Genomic DNA, 22,750 nt, shown 5'->3' with positions numbered 1-22,750 from the left:
GCTTAGTTACTCCACCTTGGCAAGAGGCAGTAGTTGTGTCTACACAGGGTGAAGGTCGGTATAACTTCGTCTCAGGGGCAGGGCTGGATTTTTCACACCCTTCAGCGATGTAGTTATACCGAAGTATGTCCTGTATAACTGGCCTTACATGGGTTTAACTGCCTCGCTCAGGGGTGTGAAAAATCTGTCCCACAACATACTGATCTGATAGGCCGGGCTTCATGTAGACCCTGCCCCTAGAGCCCTGCTAGAGGAGGAGCCTTATAGAGCAAGGCGAGGTCGCGGAGGGAAGGCAGAGGATATCATTCACCTGGGTCTTTAGCAGCCCTGGCCGCCGCCCTAGCACTGCTATTAACCGGAGTAAGTATGTTGTGTCATGTACAATTTAGATTCGGATCCGCTGTTGGCGATCTGGCACCTTCTTGCCCCGGCTGCCAGCGGTTCGCTGGGCTTGTCTTTACTTTCGGTTTCACTCTTAGTCCGCTCACCCCGTCCCCAGCTGGGATTTTGCACCCCTGCTATGATCTTTTATACCCCACCCCACCCCTCGCATGGGGCCAGCGCTGGGAAGAGGGTTACTAGGAAGGTTTCTTTGGTGCTTTTCTTCTCCTGCCCCCGCCGTGCAGGAAACCCGCGCTGCCCAGAATAAAGGTGAGAAGAAATCTGCCCGGAGCGCGTCCCTCGGCGGGCCGAGCCTCCGGCCCTTTCACATAATGATCTGCCCCAGCGACCCTTCTGTAGGTTTCTACGGACCGGGGTGCACCCGATCCTTGGCAGGCGCAGGCGGCTTACGGGTGTGGCCAGCACTGGGCGGTCAGACGCAAAAATCACAGCTTCCCTTCTCCCCGCAACGCAGCCAGCAGCGCAGCCTGCGAGAGCCTCCATGCTGGGGCGTGTGCAGCTTTCTGGACTCTCCGCTTGACGTGGCTCAGTGTGGGAGCCGGGCTTGGAGCAGAGGGTGCACCAGGGAGAGTTCACAGAAGAAGGCTTTATCTGCAGAAGGCGCCCCAGAGGATGGGAAATGTTTTTAGCTAAACTGGGGACAGGCCAGGGGGAGGTGTCTGGAAAGCATTCCCTTCTCCTGGGACCCTGCACCTGGTTCTCTCAAGCCTCTTGGGGAACAGACAGGGAAATTATTGCGTTATATTCCTGTTTTCTCTCCCAATATTGAATGGCAACACCCTTTTCTACCCCCTCCCTGGGGGACACGAGATCCAGGAGCCATTCCCCAGGAGTCACAGACTGCTATGAACCTGGACCGTATAAGCATGTTCAGAAGGGTACTGACATGTAACACTCACTACCTACTGATTAAAAGAAAAGGAGGACTTGTGGCACCTTAGAGACTAACAAATTTATTTGAGCATAAACTTTAGTGAGCTACAGCTCACTTCATCGGATGCATCCTTATGCTGAAATAAATTGGTTAGTCTCTAAGGTTCCACAAGTACTCCTTTTCCTTTTGCGGATACAGACTAACATGGCTGCTACTCTGAAACCTACCAACTGATTGGCATCTGAGGTTATAACCCAAGTTGTCTTCGCATCTTTTTCATTGTTAACAGGGCCCACAGGATTCCACTGCACCTCTAAATGAAGGAGTGCAGTAGGGAATACTAAATTCTGTGACTAACAATGAATGTGTATTGAGCTCTGATCACAAATATTATGGTAGCCCCCAAATGCTTTGATTGGGGTCAGACCCCATTGTGCTAGGCACCGTGCAGTTGTCATAGTCTCTTGCCTTGAAGAGCCTACATCCTGCAAAGGTATGTGTGAGTAACTTTACTCACATGAGCAGCCCAACTGGAAGTTAATAGGACTATATCAGTAAGGTTAGTGTGTGTATGTGTCTGCAGGATCCAGCTTTGAGACAAGATGCAGCAAGTGGGTATATCAACAAAGAATGAGGGAACTGGAAGAAAGTTATGATAACATGGTTACTTCGGTTCAGTTGGGCATGTCAACACATGAAAATTATTCTAGAATAAGGTAAGTTTTAAATTTAAAGCATTCCAGTGTCTCTCCATGTGTAGATGAGCCCTTATTAATCGCATGCTGCTGTTTTAACTGCCGCCTAGTTCCTTAAAAAACAGAAGCCAAAATAGCACTTACTGCCCACTTCTAAATATTTGAAAACACTAAAACTTGGCTGGATGAAGCACTAGAAAATTTCCTGCAATGGCCCCTATGGAACAAACCATACATGACCTAAAGGTGTCTTTCATGCACTGATACATAAGGTAAGGAACAAATATTTGTAACCAACAATAAACACATTGGATGTCCACACTAGCCTTACAAATATGTTAAGTGCCTCAGGTTAATTGATTTCCAGACAGGAGTCAGTGCTTCTGAATTTTCATCCTGCCGGTGGGCTTAGTTCTGGAGGTGTTGTGTCTTCCCGATTGGTCTGCATACTGATCTTCAGCTAAGTACTCAGCTGATGTAAACTAGTGTTGCTCCAATGAAGTCAATGGAGATGCAACAGTTAACCAAGCTAAGCACCTGGCTTCATGTCACAATTGCTGCTACTTTTTGTGTGTCATTATACTTTGGCTTCTTGGGTCAGACGATTTTCTTGGAGACTTGCCTTTACCTTGGTAAAATGAGCTTAAGAAACCAAGGCAGAGAGTAGTCTCTAGATCAGTATATTCAAGCAATAAGTAGGAGAGAAGGACTTTTCATCAATTGAGTTAGATCTCGTGTAGTTGTGTCCCTGCCTTAGTCTAGCCTTTTACTGGTGTGGAGGAGTGTCTAAGGCCCAGATCCTCAAAGGTATCAATCAACGGCAGTTAGGCACCTTAAAATCTTTGAGGGTCTGGGTGTAAACCACCTCCTGTATATCACAGAAAAAGAGAATTGTGTTTCTTTCTTGGCAGTTACTGTGGTTTCTTTAATGTTTGGATTCCAGTTTTAAAGTCACTGGGTGGTTAAACAGTTTTCCTTTCACAGATGCTGATCTGTTTCTTCTTGGAGACCCTGGGTAAAGGCTGTGCATTCATTGCAGGTAATGTGCCTTGGAACTAGGCTCAGTCTGGAAGCAGCTTTAGGGGGCTTTGAACTATATTTTATAAGTGTCTGTGTTTTAAAATGTGTGAAAGTGATTAGGCTCTTTGTTCTTGAGTCTGGAAGGCTATTTGCCTAACTAAACAGATTTAAAAAAAAATCTGTATGTTGATAAAAACAGTTGTTAAGAAGAACTATATAGTGACTGCATTTTGTGTGTCTGTATTATAATGCACCTTGGATGTTACATTTTGGATGGGAAGTTATAGCAACATGTAATTAACTATTTTATGTTAATTGTTACCATTCATCATTATATCCTATAGCAACAGAGGACAAAGAGATCCTCTGCATACATGTAGGTAGAGCAGAAACCTGAGCTGGGATCCAGGCTGCATGAGAACTTGGCTCAATATTTTGTGTTCTCTTTTGTGTCTGTGAACGAGTTTCCCCTTCCCCAACTACAGTGCCTAAAAAACTTCACAAATTACAGTGGACCTGAGACATGCTAATGGTCACTAACAAAAGAACATTATGGTGGAGCTGTAGCTTCTCCGCAGTTAAAGTAAAATCTGTAATGCAAACTTTAAGCATTTATTCTGCAGAAACCTAATTGAAATGGCAACAAACCAACCAATCATAACAACAGAGGATGTAAAGTTTGAGAACTAGTTATCAAATAATAAAAAATGTATTGATAAAGAGAGACTCCTAAAGTTCAAAAACATCCCTTTTGATGAGAAATCTAAACCGCTCTGAGATGTGTCCTTTGTTTACGCGGTTGTTCCTCAAGTGCTGATTCTATCAGTTACACATCGATAGTGTTTGTCTATGGAGCGTTTTATAACTTTGTTTTCATGATAGCAAATTTGTGCACCAAGCCAAGTCCTCCAAAATATCTGCTGTGGGATGAATGCTCTCACTAGGGGGCAACAAAATGGCCAACAGATTCCCTCACCAAATGCCCTGTTGCTTCGGGAAAGCATCCCTGAGCTGGGCAAAAGACTAGAAGTTCAACTCTCAATTCTTCTAACTTCTGCTGTCCCATACAATTCGCTGTATTAATAAGGCCATAAACTCCCAACCCTAAAAGACAGGGAAATGCTCCTGAACACCCCTATCTTTTAAAATAAGTAAGAGAGCTTACAGAAAATCACATTCAGGAACAGAAATTAGGTTTCTGTTTCTAACATGACACATTCCAATCTGATCGACTAAACCACATGCTTTTTAGACTGAGTAAGCCAGTTTTGGTTCCCCTGTCTCTAATCACTGAAAAAACACTCATCTTCCAGAGCCAGAGAGAGAATCCAGGATTCCTGATCATCAGTACCCTACTGTTGACTAATAAATAGTTGTGTAACCTGGTGGGGAAAATGTGTGTCAAGTCCTCCTCCACTGGCTGATGTACTCTACTGCTGGTTACTCCTGTAGCTCCAGTAATAAGGGTTTATGCTCCAGTTCTGAAGGTCAAGGTGTTCATGCTTTGCTGCTCATCTGTGAGTAGGCTCAGAAGGATTCAGTTTTTGTTGATAAACATTGATTCTATTGTACACACAAAAACCAATGGAAAAAATATGTCTATTGATGATAATATAAACTTACAGATAGGCAAGATAAGAAATACTCTGCCTGAGAACTTATTAGAGTTTAAGGATATCTACTTGGTATTTTTTGGCATGTGATGTTGACAGTTTGTGTTTTCATGGTTATAAAGTTTTAACTTTTTGAGTCTCAGCGTCTACTGCCATTAAACCATTATTGTCTAACCCCCCTCACCATAATTTCCTGCGATTGTGAAAATGTAAATCAATAAAGAAGTTGGAAAAAATGCTTTAAAATAGACATTTATATTATCCTTCAAAACTATAATAAAGATTAAATTCTTCCAAGCCTGTCTCTGCGGGATAGGATGGTTGTACATGATTTACGCTGTGATTAACCTTCTTTATCATAGTTTAAGTTCCAAAACTGTTTCAATCTGTAAATTATGGTGACTCGCCAAAATGCATCCATTGTACCATTCAGTAATTTGTCACATTTTGCTGATGTAACCCACTGATCACTGTGTGTGTTGTCTTGCCCTGTGCCCAATCCACAGAGAATGTGAGGCTGTGAGAGTTCTCCTGAGAGCCTGCCTCTTTAAGACAGACTATAAAGGCTTATGCATTTAGCTCTGGTGGTCATCAGTTCAGGTCACTGTGTTGGCCAGAATGGTGGTCATTACTCCTGCAAGTGTCATAGCAAGGACTAGAAACCCGGAGAAAAGATGAGTGCAGTGGGCAGACCTGCTGGTGGAATACAGGCATGTGCCATGCTGCTGCAACAGCATCTAGGTGTATTCAGTTTACAGAAGTCCATGAGCGAATCAATGGAGTGATTTTGGAAGTTACTGATCACACAGACCCCTTGGTGAAGGGTCCCTCCATCTGCCAGGAGATGTGTCACTGCTGAACGTGGAGTATTGTTCTTCATGTACGTACTTTCAGTAACTTTTAAATGAGAATAAGATATAGACACAAAGAACAGACTGCATCGTGTTACAGTCTCACACTCTTCACAAGGGTTGACATTGTGATCTCAGCAGCGTTAAGGCAGAAGAACATCCCAAGTGCACGGAATGTGTAACAAGAAGGTGCTGATCTGTTGATACAAAAGCAGAGGAGGTCTCATTAAGGTTTTGTATTCAAGAGCAAGTTTGAGAACATTGAAGTTTCTCGTTGTGACCTTTCTATATTCTAAATCAGTGGTTCTCAAATATATTTGTGTCTGTAATAGTTTATGCCCCTCCAGCTGCCCAGTTCTGAAGGGAGAGCAGAGAGCGGCAGCTGCAGGCCAGGCATCCAGCTTTGAATGCAGTACCACCGCCAGCAGCAGTGGAGAAGTAAGGGTGGCATGGAATAAGTAGACCCCTATTCAGCCCAGCACCACACCACTGTATCTGGCATCATAGCCCACACAGTACTGCCCACCATCTCTCAGGGGGCAGGACTTGGGCAGATAGGTAGAATGCATTGGGAATATACTCCTAGGGTGCTGAACTTCCTCAGACTCCTGCTCTTTGGGTTGAACCAGTCCCACTTTTGCCACCAAGTCTGTGCCTTCACTGCAAAGTTAACTTGAGTTATCGATACTCAAATTACTTCTCTCAAGTTAGCCAAGCCTGAGTGAGAGCAGACACACTGCAAAATAACACTCGTGTTGCTGTATCCACACTGGTACTTCACTCACACGTGTGGTGGTAAAACTTTTGGGGGGCGCATCACATGGTTTTATAGATTAAGGCCAGAAGAGATCGTTATACCATCCCGTGTAACACAAGCCAAAGAATTTCACCTGGTTACTGATGCGTGGAGACCAAATACTTGTGTTTGGCTAAAGCTGACCTTCCAGAAAAGCATCAGTCTTGATCTGAAGAATGCAAGAGATGGAGAAACAGCCGCTTCCCTTGGTAGTTTGTTCCAGGGTACCCAGGAACCTCTAGGTATCAACTAGCAGAGGGCACGGAGGGTTCATAGGATTTTACAAGGATCCTCTGAGTTGGATATAAAAACATAATTCACTAAAGACTGGCATGTGAGATCTCTTCTGGGAGCCAGTAGGCCACTGGTCATCTTAATCATTTCTCTGTGTCTGGATGGGAGAATAATTAAGGAGTTAATGTTTCTATGCTGAAAATTATATTCCTAGGGCAGATAACGAGCAGGTGACAAACTTCAAACATATTCCTTGCAGGTAGGGGGTAAAAGACACTTATCTCTCTCCTTGGTCATTGTGGATTGTCTGCTTTACAGGGGAAATCTGTTTACATACTGAACCTGATTCTAATCAAGGGAGTGCAATATCTTCATGAGAGAGAATTTCCAGGAAGAAATAAAGAGCAGGCAGGGAATCCTGTTTACGGGTAAAGACAGTGAATTGTTGGGGTATAACTGACAGTGCAGGTACACCCTGGATCTTTCACCAAGGAGGCAAATTGACAGCATGCCTTATCTCTTAAATGGAAGATCATAGTCATGCCTGGGTATACAAAACTGGAAGGATTTTAAGTGAGCATTGCTCCATAGGCCAGGAAAAGAGCTAGTTAAGTAAGTCTAGGTTCTAGAGTGCTTGTTACAATTTTACTTCATATGTAACCATTTGGTTCCAAATCTTCTTTTGCTATCACTTGAATCTCTATACTTTGTTAAACAAACTCTTACTTGATTTCACTATAAACATATCTCAGTGCTGTCTCTCTAGCGGAGCGGTGATCTGCGTTGAAGCTGGTAAACTGGGGTGCGCTGATGCTTTGGAAACAGTGGATCTGTGACTACTGCGCATGTCTAGTGGAATGGGGGCTGGACACTCCAGGGAGATGCTCAGAGAGCTTGAGGGTTGGAGCATGCCTATCGCTAACCAATAAAGAGAGAGGGCCCTGCATAGGCCTAGAGGGGACAGTGGAGTGGCAGTGGAGTTGGGGAGCTGACTCCCAATAGGCACAGACAAGACTTCCTTTCACTAAAGGTGGGTGGTGGTGAGGTGCCTCACAATCCTGGGTACCCCCAGGAAGACTCACAGTGGAGTAGTTGGCAGGATCTATACCCCATTTGCTCAAGGCACTTATATACCAGATAACATTGCTACTGGGAGATTCAAAAGTGAGACGGTGGGAAACAGGGAGAGAAAAACGATTATGTTTTGTTGTTTGGGGTTTATTTTAGGAAAGGGAAACAGAAGAAAAGACAATGCAAAATGAGCAAGCAAGAAACCTGAGCCAAACAGACCAGTGCTCGATTTGAGCGTCTGTGCACAGAACGTGGATTAGTTGCTATAGGGAAAACCCTTGAGGAAATGAGATCTGTGCTCATGAAACATAAGTGAGAGGCAGAGAAGCCAGACTCCTCAAAAAGAAATGGGTGGGGGCGGGGGTGCAGGCTTGGGAACTCTGCCTGGACCACATCCCAGTGAAGCAGCCCTGAAATTAGAACTGGCCAAGATGGAGGTCCAAAAGCTGGTGTTAGCCACGAGGACCAAAAGGCTGGAATTAACAGAAAGAGTTAGACAGAGGGCGGCAGACAAGCATTGGTGGGAGACAGAGAAAGCAGCACAAGTGGGGGCCCACTGGAGACTCATGCAGCTGGACAGTGGGAAGCCGAGAAGCAACAGCAGGAGGCAACAGCCCAAGAAAGGGAGGTGGAAAGGCAGCATGAGTTTAAAAAGCTGGAAATGCAAGGATGGAACCACCAGCCCATGGATCACGCAGCTGAGACAAACTGCCTGAGTTACAGGGAGCCTGGTTGCATTGGGAAGATTTGACCACCTTCAAAAAGATGTGTGGAGTACACAGAATCCCAGCTGAGCAGAGAATGACTGTCTTACTCCCCAAACTGCCTGGTAGAGCTGTACAAATTTTGAATAATTTGAAAAATTTTGAAAGCTATGTTGTATGATTGGGTTAAGGAGGTTTGTGTTTAAAAGGTTTCAGATTACTCCAGAGGCATATTACCTAAAGTTTAGATGCCTCAGACAACGTGGAAAGTTATGTTACAGGGAACAGGTTTGGAAAATGGGGAATTATTTGACAAAGTGAACAAAAAGTACAGGGGCAGAAACTTATGACAGGTTGGTAGATCTGTTTTGCTCCTGTTCTGTGATGTCTGCTCTGATGAGGTGAGGATAGCAGTGGGGAAAATCCCCAGTATCTGTAGTTGGGACAGCTGACTCTTACATACAATTGAGATCGTTCATAGAGTCCAGGTCCCAAAGGGAAGGGCAGAAGCCTGTAATAAAATGGAGGGCCTGGCTTGTTTCTGGGAAAAAGGAGGAAGGAGAGGGGACTAAATGCCCGTCCTCCTGGTAATTCTAATTATTGGACCCCATCCCAAGAAGAAGGTCCAAGAAGGTGCTTCTCATGTGGGTTGCTTGCTTGAATAAATGGAGAAAAAATGCAATATCTCTCCCGGTTAATGCAGCTACCCTCGAGTCAGAGACTTCAGTGGTGGCAGAAGGAGATCTAGTTAATTTGTTAAAGTCTGACCTCCTGGAGGTAGACAAAGAGTTTATTAAAGGGGCCAAAGTAAATGGTAAAGTGGACTGGGGTGGAGAGACAGGGAGCCCAAGTTTCCCTAGTCAGGAAATATGTGATTAAGGAGAGAGGTGGTAAAATTCCTGATCTTGGGCAGTTTAGAACCACAGTGCCTTTCACCTGCATTGAATTAGAGTGAGAAGATTTAATGGGTACTTTAAACATGGGACAGCTTAAGAATTTACCTGCTGATGTGTTGGTGGGAAGAGACGTAATATCACTGGCCAAAGCCATTAACGTTGTGATCCACAGCAAGAGGCAATATGTCCCTCAGTTCCCAGAAGTAAGTTCTGAGGAGGAAGGGGCAGCTGAGGGGGGAGAGGAGCCCTCCGCGCCCTTAGCAGCAGCAAGCTGTGATGCATCTCCAGGGAAGGGGAGGGGAAGGAAGGGAGGAGTTGGCCCCTTTCCTGAGACAGCTCTCAATGCAAGCAAAAGCCAAATGGATTTTGCTACAGGGCAAAGTGCAGAGACTTCTCTAGAAAGCATATGGGAGGCTATCCTCACCAATACCGCAGACAGAGAGAATGGGGCAGTTCTTTACTGAAGAGGGAAGAATTTACAGGGAATTCCCAGCTGGAAAAAGTAGAAGTCCTGGGGAGCTCAACAAACAACTGATCATGTCCCCAAAGCATCATGCGGTGTTAATGCTGCTAGCCCACGATTGCCCTTTTGCTGGTCCCTTAAGACTGGAGAGGACATATGAAAGGCTAAGGGAAAACTTCTCTTGGCCCAATACTCAGAACAAGGTACACGGATACTGCAGGACTTGCAACTTACGTCAAAAGTGGAACAAGCCTGTTGGGCACTTTAGGGCTCCTTTGCATCCTTTACTAGTAATCAGAGAAGCATTTTTTCAGGGTTGCCATAGATATTACAGGACCCTTACCCAGGCCAACCCACAGAGGGAAAAGATTTTTATTAGTGGTGGTGGATTTTGCTGCCCGGTGTTCAGAAGCTGTGGCGCCATCAAATGCAGAAGATAGAAGAGTGCCTCGGCAACTGTTTCCTGTATTTAGCAGGGTGGGCTTTCCAAAGGAAATGTTATCAGATTGTGGGTCGCATTTCTTGTCCCAGCTATTTGGTGTGTAATGAAGGGTGTGTGAGGGAAAGCAACTGAAATCTGCCCTGTTCCACCTAAAAACCAATGGTTTAGTGGAGAGGGTCAACAGAACCCTAAAATCTATGCTGAAAAGGTATGTAAACAAGAGACCAAGAGACTGGGATATAATGTCCCCGTGTCTGCTTATCATGAAGTGCCTCAAGCATCCATGGGGTTCATCCCATTTGAGCTCCTGTTTGGAGAAAAGTCAGATGTCCCCTGGATCTCATCAGAGACTCCTGGGAGGGTGGCTCGGAAGCAGAGGGGGGAACCAGTGGCTGAATATGCGCAAAGGTTTAGGGAGAAAATGAAGTCTGTGATGGTGCAGTGAAACCTCCAAAAAGCCAGGAAGCTCACAAAGAATAATATGATCACAACACCTGTGATTGCTCATTTCATGCAGGGGTTTGGTACTGGTGTTACTCCTTGTCAGAAGCATAGGCATAGTTTGACTGCTATATTTGGGGGGGCAAAGTGCAGGCATTCATGCATGCAGGTGTGCATGCTGAAGCCAGTTCCCTCAGCTCAGTCCCGCCCTGCCTGGAGTGGTACCGGGGCTGCCGGTGCTGTGGGAGGATAGGCCGGCTTAACGAGGGAGCCCCAGCAACTGCTGCGGCCACCGGAGCATGGGAGCTGCGGCCACTCTGGCACCAGCTGCTGCAGCGATATGGCTGCTCTGGTGCCTCCCTGTGCTCCTGGCCACCTCCCTGCTGGGGGGACACCACATGCCGGGCTCCTGCTTCCCCCCAACACACATTACCCTTTATCTTCCCCATCCCTTCCCCTCCCCACTGCACCCACCCTATCCCCAACCCGGCGCTCCACCATCCCCTTCTCTTCCCCCTGCCCTGTGCTACCCCGCCTTCCCCACTGTCTCTTCCACCCTTGCCCTGCCCCCCCGCCCCGCCCCCGTGGGCTCCCACAGTTGTACAGGAGCGGCGGGCACTAGGACCCAGGAGGCGGTGTCCAGCTGCAGAGGTAGTAACCCAGAGCAGCTGCTCCATCCCTCTCCCTGCAGGACCTGGCTGCCAGGGACAGGAGCCCAGCAAGCCTAGGGTGGGAGGGGTGCAGCATGGGAAGGATAGAGCCCCCCAACAGGCCGATGAGCAGAGCAAGCCCTGCGGGCAGTTCAGCACTCGCAGAAATCGGGGGGGGGGGTAGTGACACGTTCCCCCCCTGTACCCCCCATGCCTCGCCTCTCTTTGGGAGGGCATTGCTCCCCTGCCCCACGCCAAACTACGCCCATGGTGAAAAGGTACAAGATGCAGAACTCATGGAAGGGGTTTTGAAGTGGTGGAAAGGGCTAACGATGTTCACTACAATGTGCAGAGGCCCCCCCAGCAGGATTACACCTCAGACTGTGCATGCAAACAGGTGAAAAGCACATCACAAGCGTGGAGCCAATGTAACCGTGGTATGCTGTGTAGCGGAAAACTGTAACCCCTCGGAGTGATCTAATTACTGAGTGCCCTAGTGACACCCCGCTAAAGAGCACACGCCCCACAGCAGGCACAGACGAAGCTTCCATACGCAAACTGCAGGTGAATGCCCGGAGCCCTGCATACCCCCAGGAAGCATCACGATCATCCTTACTGCTTAGGGATACGGCACTTATTTTTCCTGTTAGAATTCGCCTGACTTTAACTTCCAGCCATCAATTCTTGTTCTCCCTTTCTCCATTGAATTAAAGAACCCATTAGTACCCAGTTGTTTCTCACCATGAAGGTACACAGAGACTGTAATCAAGTGGCATCTCAGTCTTCTTCGGTTAAGCCAACCAAAGTCTCTCATTGTAAGGTACTTATTCCAACCCTCAAATTATTTTTCTGGCTCTTCTCTGCACCTTCTCCAGATTTTCAACAATCCTTTTTAAAGGATAGCACTACAGTAAACTGAGTCACTCTATGAAGACGTTTGCAGTATATTGTGAGAGACTCTGTCCTTTCTGAGCATATGTGTGGAAGTTAAAGTAAACAAATTCCAGTTTTGCACACTCCAGATTTCTCTCTGTGGCCTTCATTGCAACTTGTGGCAAGGCATGGGTTCAGCTTGCAGCAATGACTGGTGCCAAATGTTGACAAAAGGAAGACGATCCAGATCACTAGACGTGGGGAAGGGCAGTTCGGCAACTAAGGAGAGCACACAGGCTACATGCAGAACTGCCGGACTGGAGATGGCTGATGCAATTTTTTATTGTATTAACAGATCCATTATTTTAGGCTGATGAATGCTGACTGGTGACCCTGAACCAGGACCACAGTCGCAGAATGGTGTGACTACATCTTTACGCAGACCTCAGCCCAGAACTTCTGCATGAGGACAGCCCCATGTCCGGATCTGTGTGTCGTGCAAGCCAGCCCATTAGCACCAGGATATGCAGGGGAAGGGCCATACCAGCCCAAAAATGGGTTGCTGTTGCCCTCTAGAAGCTGGCTACTGCAGGTGGTTACAGAGCTGTGGGTAATCAGTTCAGCATTGGCAAGTCAGCTGTTGATTTGGTAGTGATGCATGTTTGCCAGGCAACTGTTGTTTTGATTTCACCCCTGCTTGGTGAGGATAGGACATGTGCCTGAAGTAAGAGCTGTCTTTCAGTGAATAGACTTCAAGCCATCCATGGTACAGGTGTACCTCTTATCATGCCCCTGACCTAGATGACAATGTTTATATAAACAGGAATGGATGAACTTGCTCCTTATGGAGGCCTTGGTAGACCATACAGAGAGGTTCATAGACATCTACATGGGATGCACCAGCAAAGTGCATGAAGCCAGGGTAATCTGGAGGCCCAGTGTATTCAAATATGGCCAAGCTGGGACCTTATCCACAGTTTTTGGGTGGAAGATCAGTGGGGTATCTGTGCCCACTGTTATAATGGGGGACCTAGCCTATCCTCTACTGCCCTGGCTCATTAAGGCCTACCCTGGTGTGGGATCACATGGCAGAAGACAATCTGACTATGCCCTGAGCAGGTGGTGGAATGTGCATTTGGCCAGCTGAAGACAGGAGGGTGTTGCCTACAAGCCATTTGAACTGCAGTGTATAAAATGCCATTCATGTGATTGAGGCATGCTGTGTACTGCACAAGGATGCGAGGATAAGTGGGAGTACTTTGGCCAGGAATGGGTCACTTGTACTGTTTTATGGCCCTCATCCAGCCAACCAGAAAGTCCACCTCTGGAAACTGAGACTGCGTTCAAGAGAGCATGGGAAATATCTCTGTGCATCATAACAAGACAGAAATTGCAACTTTATCTCCCTTTGCATCCCATCCATCCCTACACTTCTCTGCTTATTGCCTGTGTGTGCCAGGTTCCTTCTTCCTAACAAGAAAATGGCAATTGCTTTCTGTTTATTGCCACGAATGTTTTGGTATTTGTGTGTGGCTTTGGGTCATTAGCTTGATGTGGCAAAGGATGGAGGGCTGTGAGGGGAAGGCCGGGGAGTGGATGGCCTTACAGTTTTTTCAGGCTGTGGTGGCACTGGCTGATGAGAGCTTGCTGGAGATCCCTGGCTGGAAAAAAGAACAGTTCTTCCAGGTCTGTGGTAGAAAACTATCCCTGTGTGCCATGGAACTATTTCATTGTCTGGTGACAGATGGGAAGATTAATTATTTATTAGAGATGACTAGTGAGCTACAGGCTGTGGGGCATGGGGAGTTTGTCTTGCCCCAAAATCTGTCTCTCAGGAGTTCCTGTAGAATGAAAAATTCTTCTGCATCATTCCACAAGTGGACAAAAATTTGCACCATCATAAGCAGGATGTTGATTTAGGATGCAACAGCATAGAACCACCATGAATGTGCCTTTGCAGCCTTCCCCCCCACTCCCGCTTTCACCTTACTACCACTGAATAGCTCAGCTCGGGCAGTCCTGTAATGTCATATGAGGATCCGAGGAGCCCTAGGGTTTTGTTTTGTTTTTTTGTTCCTGTAACTGTGCAAAAAAGTTATTAAACTCTGAAACTTTTCAAAAGTAGCCCAATTTATTGGAAGCGGGCAGTATTTCAGGAACACCTGGACCAAATGACCTCAAATTTGCTTCAGTCTGCTCAGCCCTTCTTATGGCATAATTATCCAAGACACTCTCCCCATGCGGGTGAATTTTGGATATTAAAAGCAGCTCATCTGTAGTTTGAGGAGGGGAGAGGCGTGTGGCTGGGGAACTGCTGGGCCAAATCACTCCATACTTTCACCACTTATGCTACCTCTGGTCTTGGTGAGGTATCGCAATCTTAAAGAAATTTTGAAAAATTGGCTCTGAAACAGAAAGCTCTGCTCAGCGTTAACTATGGAGTCACGAGTGCGCCGTAATATTTCAAATCACTGTTCAGACAGAACTAGTGAACACTAACAGCAACCGTGTGAGGAAGGTAAGTCCTTTCATTCCCATTTTACAGATGAGGAAAATGAAGCATTCAAATAGGCCAACATATTTAGATATGTCAGTAAGTAGCCTGTTTTTGTTTTTTGTTTTTTCAGATCCTGGGCTCTGGATTGCGTAAAAGATAGAAGTAAAATAGCCAACTATGATGTGTTGGAGAGGAGTTCACAAAACCCTGTTCTGCAGAACAATTATTTTGAGGCATTTTCAGACAATGTCCTTGACAGACAGTGCAGCCCTATTCACCTGCATTGTGATGCTATCCCTGTCTGCCTGATACTATCCCCATACTCGGCATGTTTTTCAGGAGCGAGTTCTACACATTGCCCACGAAGTGCAGTTTCACAGAAATTTTTTTTCCAAGAAATGCTGCTTCCCTTCTTGGCTATGAGACAGCATATTCGTTTCAACTACACATCAGTATAGTCCTTGTCCTTGCCCCAGGGCGTGAAGTTTCATCCCAAACTGTTGGTGGGATTTCCCCCTTGTTAAAATATAAGCAGCACAGCTTTGCTTACAGTATTATGTTAGAGGCATAAAACCTCTATACTGGAGCTGTCCACTGCCAGGGTAAAACTTGCCTATGCAGGAGATGGGAGCTTTCGCAGGGGCAATCCAAGACTGTGAGTGAACTCCAACAAGACCTAAGGCTTGACTGAAATGTCCTCACTTTCCATTCCAAGTGCCAGGCATGCTTCTTTGACATTGCCTTCACTAACACACCTAGCACAGCAGACATAATATTAAAAATAAACAACTATAAAACCCTCAGATAATTTTCTTGAAGAGGAAAAAGAAGTAAGGGGGAAAACCCTTGACAAATGCTAGTCCTCTTGTGCAATGCACTTCTGGAAGGTCCTCTGGTGCTAAAGTGGTGAGGATGGCATAAACCTTTGAATGACCTGGTATGGAAAATGCCCTTTGGACTTTGATTTCTAACTGACTCTTTTTTTATGCTTTTCCACTTCTCTTCCCCGTCTGGCTAGTGCTGCTGGTGGCTTTTCAGTGGACTTCAGAAGCAGCAAGACCTCTGGAAAGAAAAGCTGCAGCCGTGGGATCCTCAGTGCTGCTGTCTGCACCGGACAACATAAAAGACATCAACTTCATCCAGTGGGAATATCTAAATGGCACCACATGGGACTTCATTGTGCAGTACTATGTGGGGTCACAAAAGCCGACACTCTATGCGCCCTATGGAGACAGAGTCATTTTCTATTCGCTTAATGGCTCCCTCTTGCTGGAAAAACTACACGAGACAGACAGCAGGGTCTACAAAGCCAGTATCAATCTGATCGAGAGCGAAGCCAGGACAACCCTTCTGAAAGTTCTCAGTAAGTGAGAGACACTGAGGTCTTACTCTTCCAATGTTTACAGATCAGTACATTAGAAGGATCCATTCAATCCAGGGTGTGAATGGGAATAGTCATAATAGAGGGGGATTTTCAGCAAGCCACAAAGGAGTTGGGAAGGCCAAGACTATAATAGGGTTTCAAAAAGAACTAGATAAATTCATGGAGGATAGGTCCATCAATGGCTATTAGCCAGGATAGGCAGAGATGGGGTCCCTAGCCTCTGTTTGCCAGAAGCAAATGGGCGACAGGGGATGGATCACTTCATTACCTGTTCTGTTCATTCTCTCTGAAGCACCTGGCATTAGCCACTGTCGGCAGACAGGCTACTGGGATAGATGCACCTTTGGTCTGACTCAGTATGGCCATTCTTATGTTCTTATGAGCAGGACAGGGGATGCTGATGGACTCACTTAGAAATGTCAGGGAGATCTGCGAGCCCCGGAATGGGGAAGGCTGTATCTGATCCCGCACTGGGAAACATGTATAAGGAAGGGGCTCTGAACCCCCAGAATGACGGAGACTCGATGTGTCAGGGAGGTGCTGTGTTCAGTCTGAATGTGCTCTGTGAAACTGCTCTCCGCTCTGGTGGCCCCGTGCCCCTTGCTCTGGTGGCCCCGTGCCCCATGCACAGAACAGCTTTGATGCCCCTTGAGGGGAAATCACGTGGGAGTGACTGTCCAGCATGCTACACAGGGAAACATCTGAATGACACCTATTGTTAGTAATGCTCCAGGGTTGAATGCCTATGCTCGCTCCTTAATGGCCAGCTCTCTAAGCACAGAGCACCAGTTAGAACAGAGCTGAGGGAGGGAAAAATGTAGTGGCAGAAAACCCTGGACAAATCTCACGTGAGGATACAATAGCTCAGCACATCGCCCTCTAAACAAAACAATTGCCCTCACCCTGAGCATTGTGCTTCCATCGTTTATTTTTTGCTTTGTCTGTGTACGGTAGCTATTCATGACAGGGGGTCAATATAGTGAAATTTCCTTTAAACTGGTCTTAGATCCTTATCATCTACAATGTTAATGCAATATTAATGCATTTGTGAGCCATAAATATCTAATATATTTATATTTGTTTTAATTTTTGTAAACATATTACATGGGTCAGATTCTCTATGGGCAATTTGTTTAAAAAAACAGAGCAGTATAAATAAGTTAAAATAAATAACTAAAAATTATAACATCTGGATATATTAAAAGTCCATCTCAGGAAGTTTCAGGACTCTTCTCTCTCCAGATATGTTATACAAGAGAAATGGCACAGCAATAATATTGAGAACACGGGAATCCCCATACCAGGTCAGACCAGAAACCTGGCTAGTCCAGTATCCTGTCTCTGACAGTGGCCAATACCAGCTGTTTCAGAGGAAGGTGCAAGAAACTCCTTAGTGAACAGTTATGGAATGCCCTGCCCATAGAGGAATTTTCTTCCTAACCTCCTCAGTTAGTGGCTGTCAAACTGTGGCCATGAGTATTTATATTCCTTCTTTTTAAAAAATGTTTGTTTAAGCCTATCTAATGTCACCGTGAATGTTCTCATTATTAATGTAAATGTCTAATCCTTTTGTGAATCTTACTAAGCTCTTGGCCTAACTGATATCTGGTGGCAGTGAGTTCCATAGGGTAGCAGTGTTTTGGACATTCAGTGCACTGTGCAGCCACCCTGATTCATCCGCTGCTGCTCTTCTCCTTCCATGGTTAAATTGGGGGCCGCTCTGAATGGCTGGCCTGGGGTTTAATCTGTAAATTGGAAGCTAAATCCTTATAGATTACATTTAAATTGAATAGCTAGTTCTGTATTCATTTACTTCATTACTATTTTATTATAAACAACAACGACAGATTTTATTTGACTTTAACCCACTAACAACGTAACCCCTTCTCCTGAGTGCTGCACTTCCACCCAGCCCAAACTCCCCAGTGCTCACTCTGGCAGGGACTGATCCCTGCTCATCTTATCTCAAGTGTGGTCCTAAACCCCTGTAACTCCAGGAAAGAAGCACACATGTTGTGAAGACTGGTGCTACACCAGTGTTGTATATTTTTCAGGGCCTGTGTCCCAGCCGCAGATATGGAGCAATTCTAGCCTGGCAGGTTCACCGATTGAATTATTCTGCAATGTGCCGGAGGGAACAGTGGAGAACATTGACTGGGAGAAGGATGGAGACCCTCTCCCCCAGGAAAGATATTGCCTTCTTTCTGGAAGTCCCAGTGTGTTGCACATCGGGAAAGGGGAAAAATCAGACTGTGGCTCCTATTCCTGCAATGTCAGCAATGAGATCAGCTGGCAGGAATCCTCGCTGAACTTGACCATTGTCAGTGAGTGTTGCATTACTCCTGGGCTTCAGTTTATTGTGGGTAATTCTATAGCTGCCCTGTTTCAGAATAGCTGTTACGCACTAAGATATAGAACAGTGGTGTGCAACCTGCGGCCCACAAGCTGCATGCGGCCCAGAGTAATCTGATTGCGGGCCATGAGACATTTTGCTGATGTTGACTGTACGCAGGCATGCTCCCGCCCCTTACCAGCTCCCAGTGACCGTGGTTCACCATTCCCGGCCAATGGGAGCTGCAGGAAGTGGCAGCCAGCGCGTCCCTGCAGACCACCGCTTCCTGCAGCTCCCATTGGCCGGGAACGGCGAACTGCGGCCACTGGGAGCTATGGGGAGCCGTGCCTGTGGACGGTCAATGTCAACAAAATGTCTTGCAGCCAGCAATCAGATTATCCTGGTGGGCCGCAGGTTGCCCACCACTGATATAGAGCCTGTCTGAATACATTTCTACTTTGGCCACTAGACAGCAGAGTAAGAACCAAGTTTGTAGTTTCCCAGTGGTTGGTAGATGTGTTGTATCAGGTCAAAGGTGGACAGTGTAACACCCAGAACTCTCCTACCTGTTGATGTGCTATTTGAGTACATTTACTTGAATGAACACAGTAATGATCTCGCTTCGTCCTGCTATCTGTGCAGCTCTGCAGAAGAGGTTAGATCCCAGCTGGAAAGGTTCGTCTTTGGGACCCGGTCCCATCACTGGCAGGCGGTAGCAATCCTCTCATGCACATCCTCAAGTAGAAAATATCCTGGCTCCCAACAACTTTCTCAGCAGCTCCCAATCTCAATGGGCTGCCCACAGCCTCTCTGTTCTGTTCTGTTCGTTGATTATTTCTGTCTGCTTCCCCATGAGACTGGGATTTTTTTTCTCCACATACCAGGTATCTCGCCTTCTCTAGAGCATGTTCTGAAAATGTCTGCTGTTGCTTTGGTGTTTGCTCTGGTCTCTGGGATGGGCTTCTTTTTCTTGTGCTGCCAATCAGGAAACCAAAGAATCAGTAAGTATTTTATCTGCCTTTAGCTCTTTGGGTCTGTTGTACACAAAATTAAAGCCTCTACTCTTCTTTGCTTGAGATCAAATCAGATAATGGCAGGCAGCATTGGCCGATTGCTTTCCCCTTAGCCTCTCAGGGTATGTCTACACTGCAATACAAGTCCCGCAACATGGCCATGGCTGGCCCAGGTCAGCTGCCTTGGGCTCGAGCTGCAGGGCTATAAAATTGCAGTGTAGACGTTCGGGCGTGGGCCTGATTCAAAGGCCCCTGAAATCAGTAGGAGCCTTTCCACCAACTTCAATAGGCTTTGGGTCAGGCCCAAGATGAGGATCTCACTAGTGTAGCAAGGTCAGTCTATCGGTTCTGATCAACCCTGTGCGGAAACCCTGGGGAGTGTTACCCAGTTCTAAACAGCAGCTGCAGATCCCAGCTCCACTCCTCGTACTCAGCATAACAAACAGGATTGCAACTCTTCAGCCCCTGTTCTGTCCTGATTCCTAAACATTCCCTCCATTTGGGGCCAGATTCTTCCACTCTCACTCCTGGAGAGTGGTACTTTGCTCTGCACATCAGCACTCACAGACAATGATGCTTAACGGATTATTGTTCACTGTACCAACGGCACAGCCTCTGTTTGCTCTGGTATAAAATGTGTCATGTCCCACGCTCTAGGAGCATGCAGCTTAGAGAAAATACACACATCAAAAATTGTAAATTAATAATTAACTTACCCCCTGCCCATCCAAACTCCACTCCCATGCATACGCACCGACTTCTTCTGGCGCCGGTGATTGCTCAACCCCCCTCTGCCCCCGGCCCCGCCCCGACTGCACCCCTGCCCTGCCCCCTGCTGTCCCCATTCCAACCCCTTCCCCATAGTCCCTGCCCCAACTCTGCCCCCTCCCTGCCCCTATTCGACTCCTTCCCCAAATCCCAGCCCTGGCCCTGCCTCTTCCCCGCCTCCTTCCCTGAGCGCGCCATGTTTCTGCTCCTCCCCCCATTTTGTCCCAGAGCTTGCTACAGCTGTTTGGCAGCGGCAAGCACTGGGAGGGAGGGAGGAGTGGAGACGCAGCGTGCTAGGAGGAGGAGGTGAGGCGGGGTGGGCGGGGAGCTTGGCTGCCAATGGGTGCAGAGCACCCACTAATTTTTCCCCGTCAGAGTCAGCGCCTATGCCCCCACTTCTCAACCAACACACACTCTAACCCACCTGCACTCTCCTTATCCCATCTTTAAAAGCAACTGAGAATAGCTATGCCTTGCAGCCTGCCTGTTTAGTCAACAGACTCAAACTCTGTCTGACCAAGGATGAAGTTGGCAGCCCTGTACTGAAAACACCCTGGCACCAGTCCTGCCTCTTTTAAGCCAAGAAGCTGCCAGCTGCTGAAAAAGGATGGAGAGAACAGCTGTCTAAGGTAGACAGGGCTCTAGCCATGTAGGGCTTTACAGGTGAAAACTGATTCTGTGAATGACACCCAGGATTTGCAGTGGGTGCAAAGTGCTCCCGAACTGGAGCACCACTGAGCAAGGGAACGGATGCATTCTGCACCTGCAAGGTGTGGCTGCGGCTCCTGTAGACATACGCAAGCTAGCCTTAATCTAGCTAGCTCAGGTATCCGCAGCAGTGAAGCCGCAGCACAGTGCTTCAACGTGGGCCAGCCCCAGGATTAATTTCCCAGAGTTGTGTGCAGGCTTTTGTAGCTGAAGTGCGCATTGGTGTGGCTTCACTGTTCCATGATCCGAGCTAGCTAATTTAAAGCTATCTTGGGAGTGTCTACTTGAGTTAGTCACACTCTGTGACTGCAGTGTAGACACACCCAGGTTTGCTCCAGGTGCAGCTGCCTCCCCCCAACCCCACCTATACAGAGCCTGTTACGGTAATGCAGTCTGAATGTGAGAAAGGCCTGGGTAACCAAGGTGAAGTCTCACAAGTGAATGGAAAGGTCTTCAGTGTGTGACTGTCTTTTAACTATTGCAGTGGGAGGCTGGAAGCGTTGCAGTGTTAACTCTTGCTATTGAAGCTTCTCTGTTCTCCCCTTTGAGTCTTCCTAGTCTGCTGTTTGTGGAGAAACTCTAGAGCTGTGTGAAACTTTCATAACAAAACATGAAATGGACGGGTTTCCCCTGGATTGCAGGTTCTGTTACAAACCCAACATTTGGGCCAGGTTTCTGAACCTGGGCTGAGTTTGGAACAAACCTTCATTGTTGTCTGATTCAGGAGGAAACCAGGTGGTTTCTCATGTTTTCACCTAAACTAGACAAATCTTTGTGGCTTTGGCTAAGTTTCACTTTGAGTTTTGGGGTTTTGTTTGAAGCTCAGGGGGAATAAACCTCAGTCACACCAAAGCTGAGAATAAGTTTGCATCACTCCTTGCAAACAGAATCTGCAGAGCCTGAGGTCTCATGCAGCTCTGGGCACTCACTGTTGGTTGTGTATTGTTTTCCTAGAGAGGGAGACCTGGAGATGGATGAGCGTATTCCTTCAGGGGCTGGTGTGTGTCTCTTCCGTCTTGCTGTTCGCTGCTACTGTGCTCTGGATGCAGGAGGAAGGTAGAGTCTCCCTGGCTCTGATACTAACAAACATGTCTACTTCAGATTGTAAGGAGATGAATGAGGTGAATTGAATGAGTCTACGAAGAGAGAAGAAACCTATAGTTAATCAAAGGGAGGGTGACCAGATTCAGAGTCACATCCGAAGCTTGTGTAAATCGACCTAGCCAGTGGAACTACACAGATTTACTCCAGCTGAGGATCTGGTCCTCAGTGAAATACCAGGACAACTGTAGCATGCTGGGGAAGGAAAGGTAGCACCAGCAGTGATTTTGGTGGGTTTCAAAGAGGAGTGCACAAGAGGCTTTGGGCATTTGGGGATGGTGAAGGACTCATACGGGGGGAAGGTGGCTCACAGGAAGGCCTCATTTCAGGGCAAGGAGGATAGTGCAACTACACATTGCAGGCTTAGCTGAGGTGGACCTTCAGGTGCATGTGCACTCAGCCACCCTGTTGTCAGTTTCACTGGCTGACCTAGCTAGTGGCCTGATCAGGTGGCCTGGGTCAGCAGGACGACAAAAGCTAGGCTATTACACCGTATTTCAGAAACCTTCCAGAGACATGCATGAATGCCAAATCTGGCCGACTGAGAAATAGGTTGTGTGAAAAATGAAGGAAAGCTTTAATCTTCCTATGCAACCAGAACTGGACACCTACAATGGCCCCACGCAATCCAGTCCACCGAGACAAGGTCATGGAAGTAACACTCTTTTAGCAGCAAGGTCTTGGAAACTGGTATGTATCCAAGATTGTAGATACTGGTTGCCACAGTTGAGCAGGAAACGGGCACATCTTGTAGATGTTGCAGAGTAGCTTAGGATGGGAGGAGAGGGAGCAGCAAGGGTAGCTGATGTATAGTAAGGGTGCGATCTATATGTTGACTGAAGGTTTTGTTGTATAGTGAATTCTACCCAGTGTTGCCTCTTGGGATGAAACTGCAACCTCCTTTAAGCTGTAATGCCTCAGC

General features: G+C 46.8%; 1 protein-coding gene across 5 annotated transcripts in view; it reads left to right on the top strand.

Moving 5' to 3' along the window:
* Positions 1-215: 215 nt before the first annotated feature.
* The window catches only part of LOC114020402, a 32,974-nt gene continuing 10,439 nt past the window's right edge, over positions 216-22,750 (top strand). The window contains exons 1-7 of one of the 5 annotated variants that reach the window (XM_027826354.3): positions 225-360; positions 1,860-1,992; positions 2,956-3,010; positions 15,541-15,885; positions 17,961-18,230; positions 19,123-19,239; positions 21,682-21,783. In XM_027826354.3, the coding sequence (XP_027682155.1) occupies positions 2,956-3,010; positions 15,541-15,885; positions 17,961-18,230; positions 19,123-19,239; positions 21,682-21,783 (889 nt within the window). In that variant the 5' untranslated portion in view covers positions 225-360; positions 1,860-1,992. Of the gene's footprint in view, positions 361-1,859; positions 1,993-2,955; positions 3,011-15,540; positions 15,886-17,960; positions 18,231-19,122; positions 19,240-21,681; positions 21,784-22,750 lie in introns of all 5 variants that reach the window. The other 4 variants (XM_027826356.3, XM_043522086.1, XM_027826359.3 and 1 more) reach the window with 4 other exon arrangements.

Source organism: Chelonia mydas, chromosome 9 (genome assembly GCF_015237465.2).
Source record: "Chelonia mydas isolate rCheMyd1 chromosome 9, rCheMyd1.pri.v2, whole genome shotgun sequence".
Lineage (NCBI taxonomy): Eukaryota > Metazoa > Chordata > Testudines > Cheloniidae > Chelonia > Chelonia mydas.
This window is presented reverse-complemented; position numbering and strand designations above follow the sequence as displayed.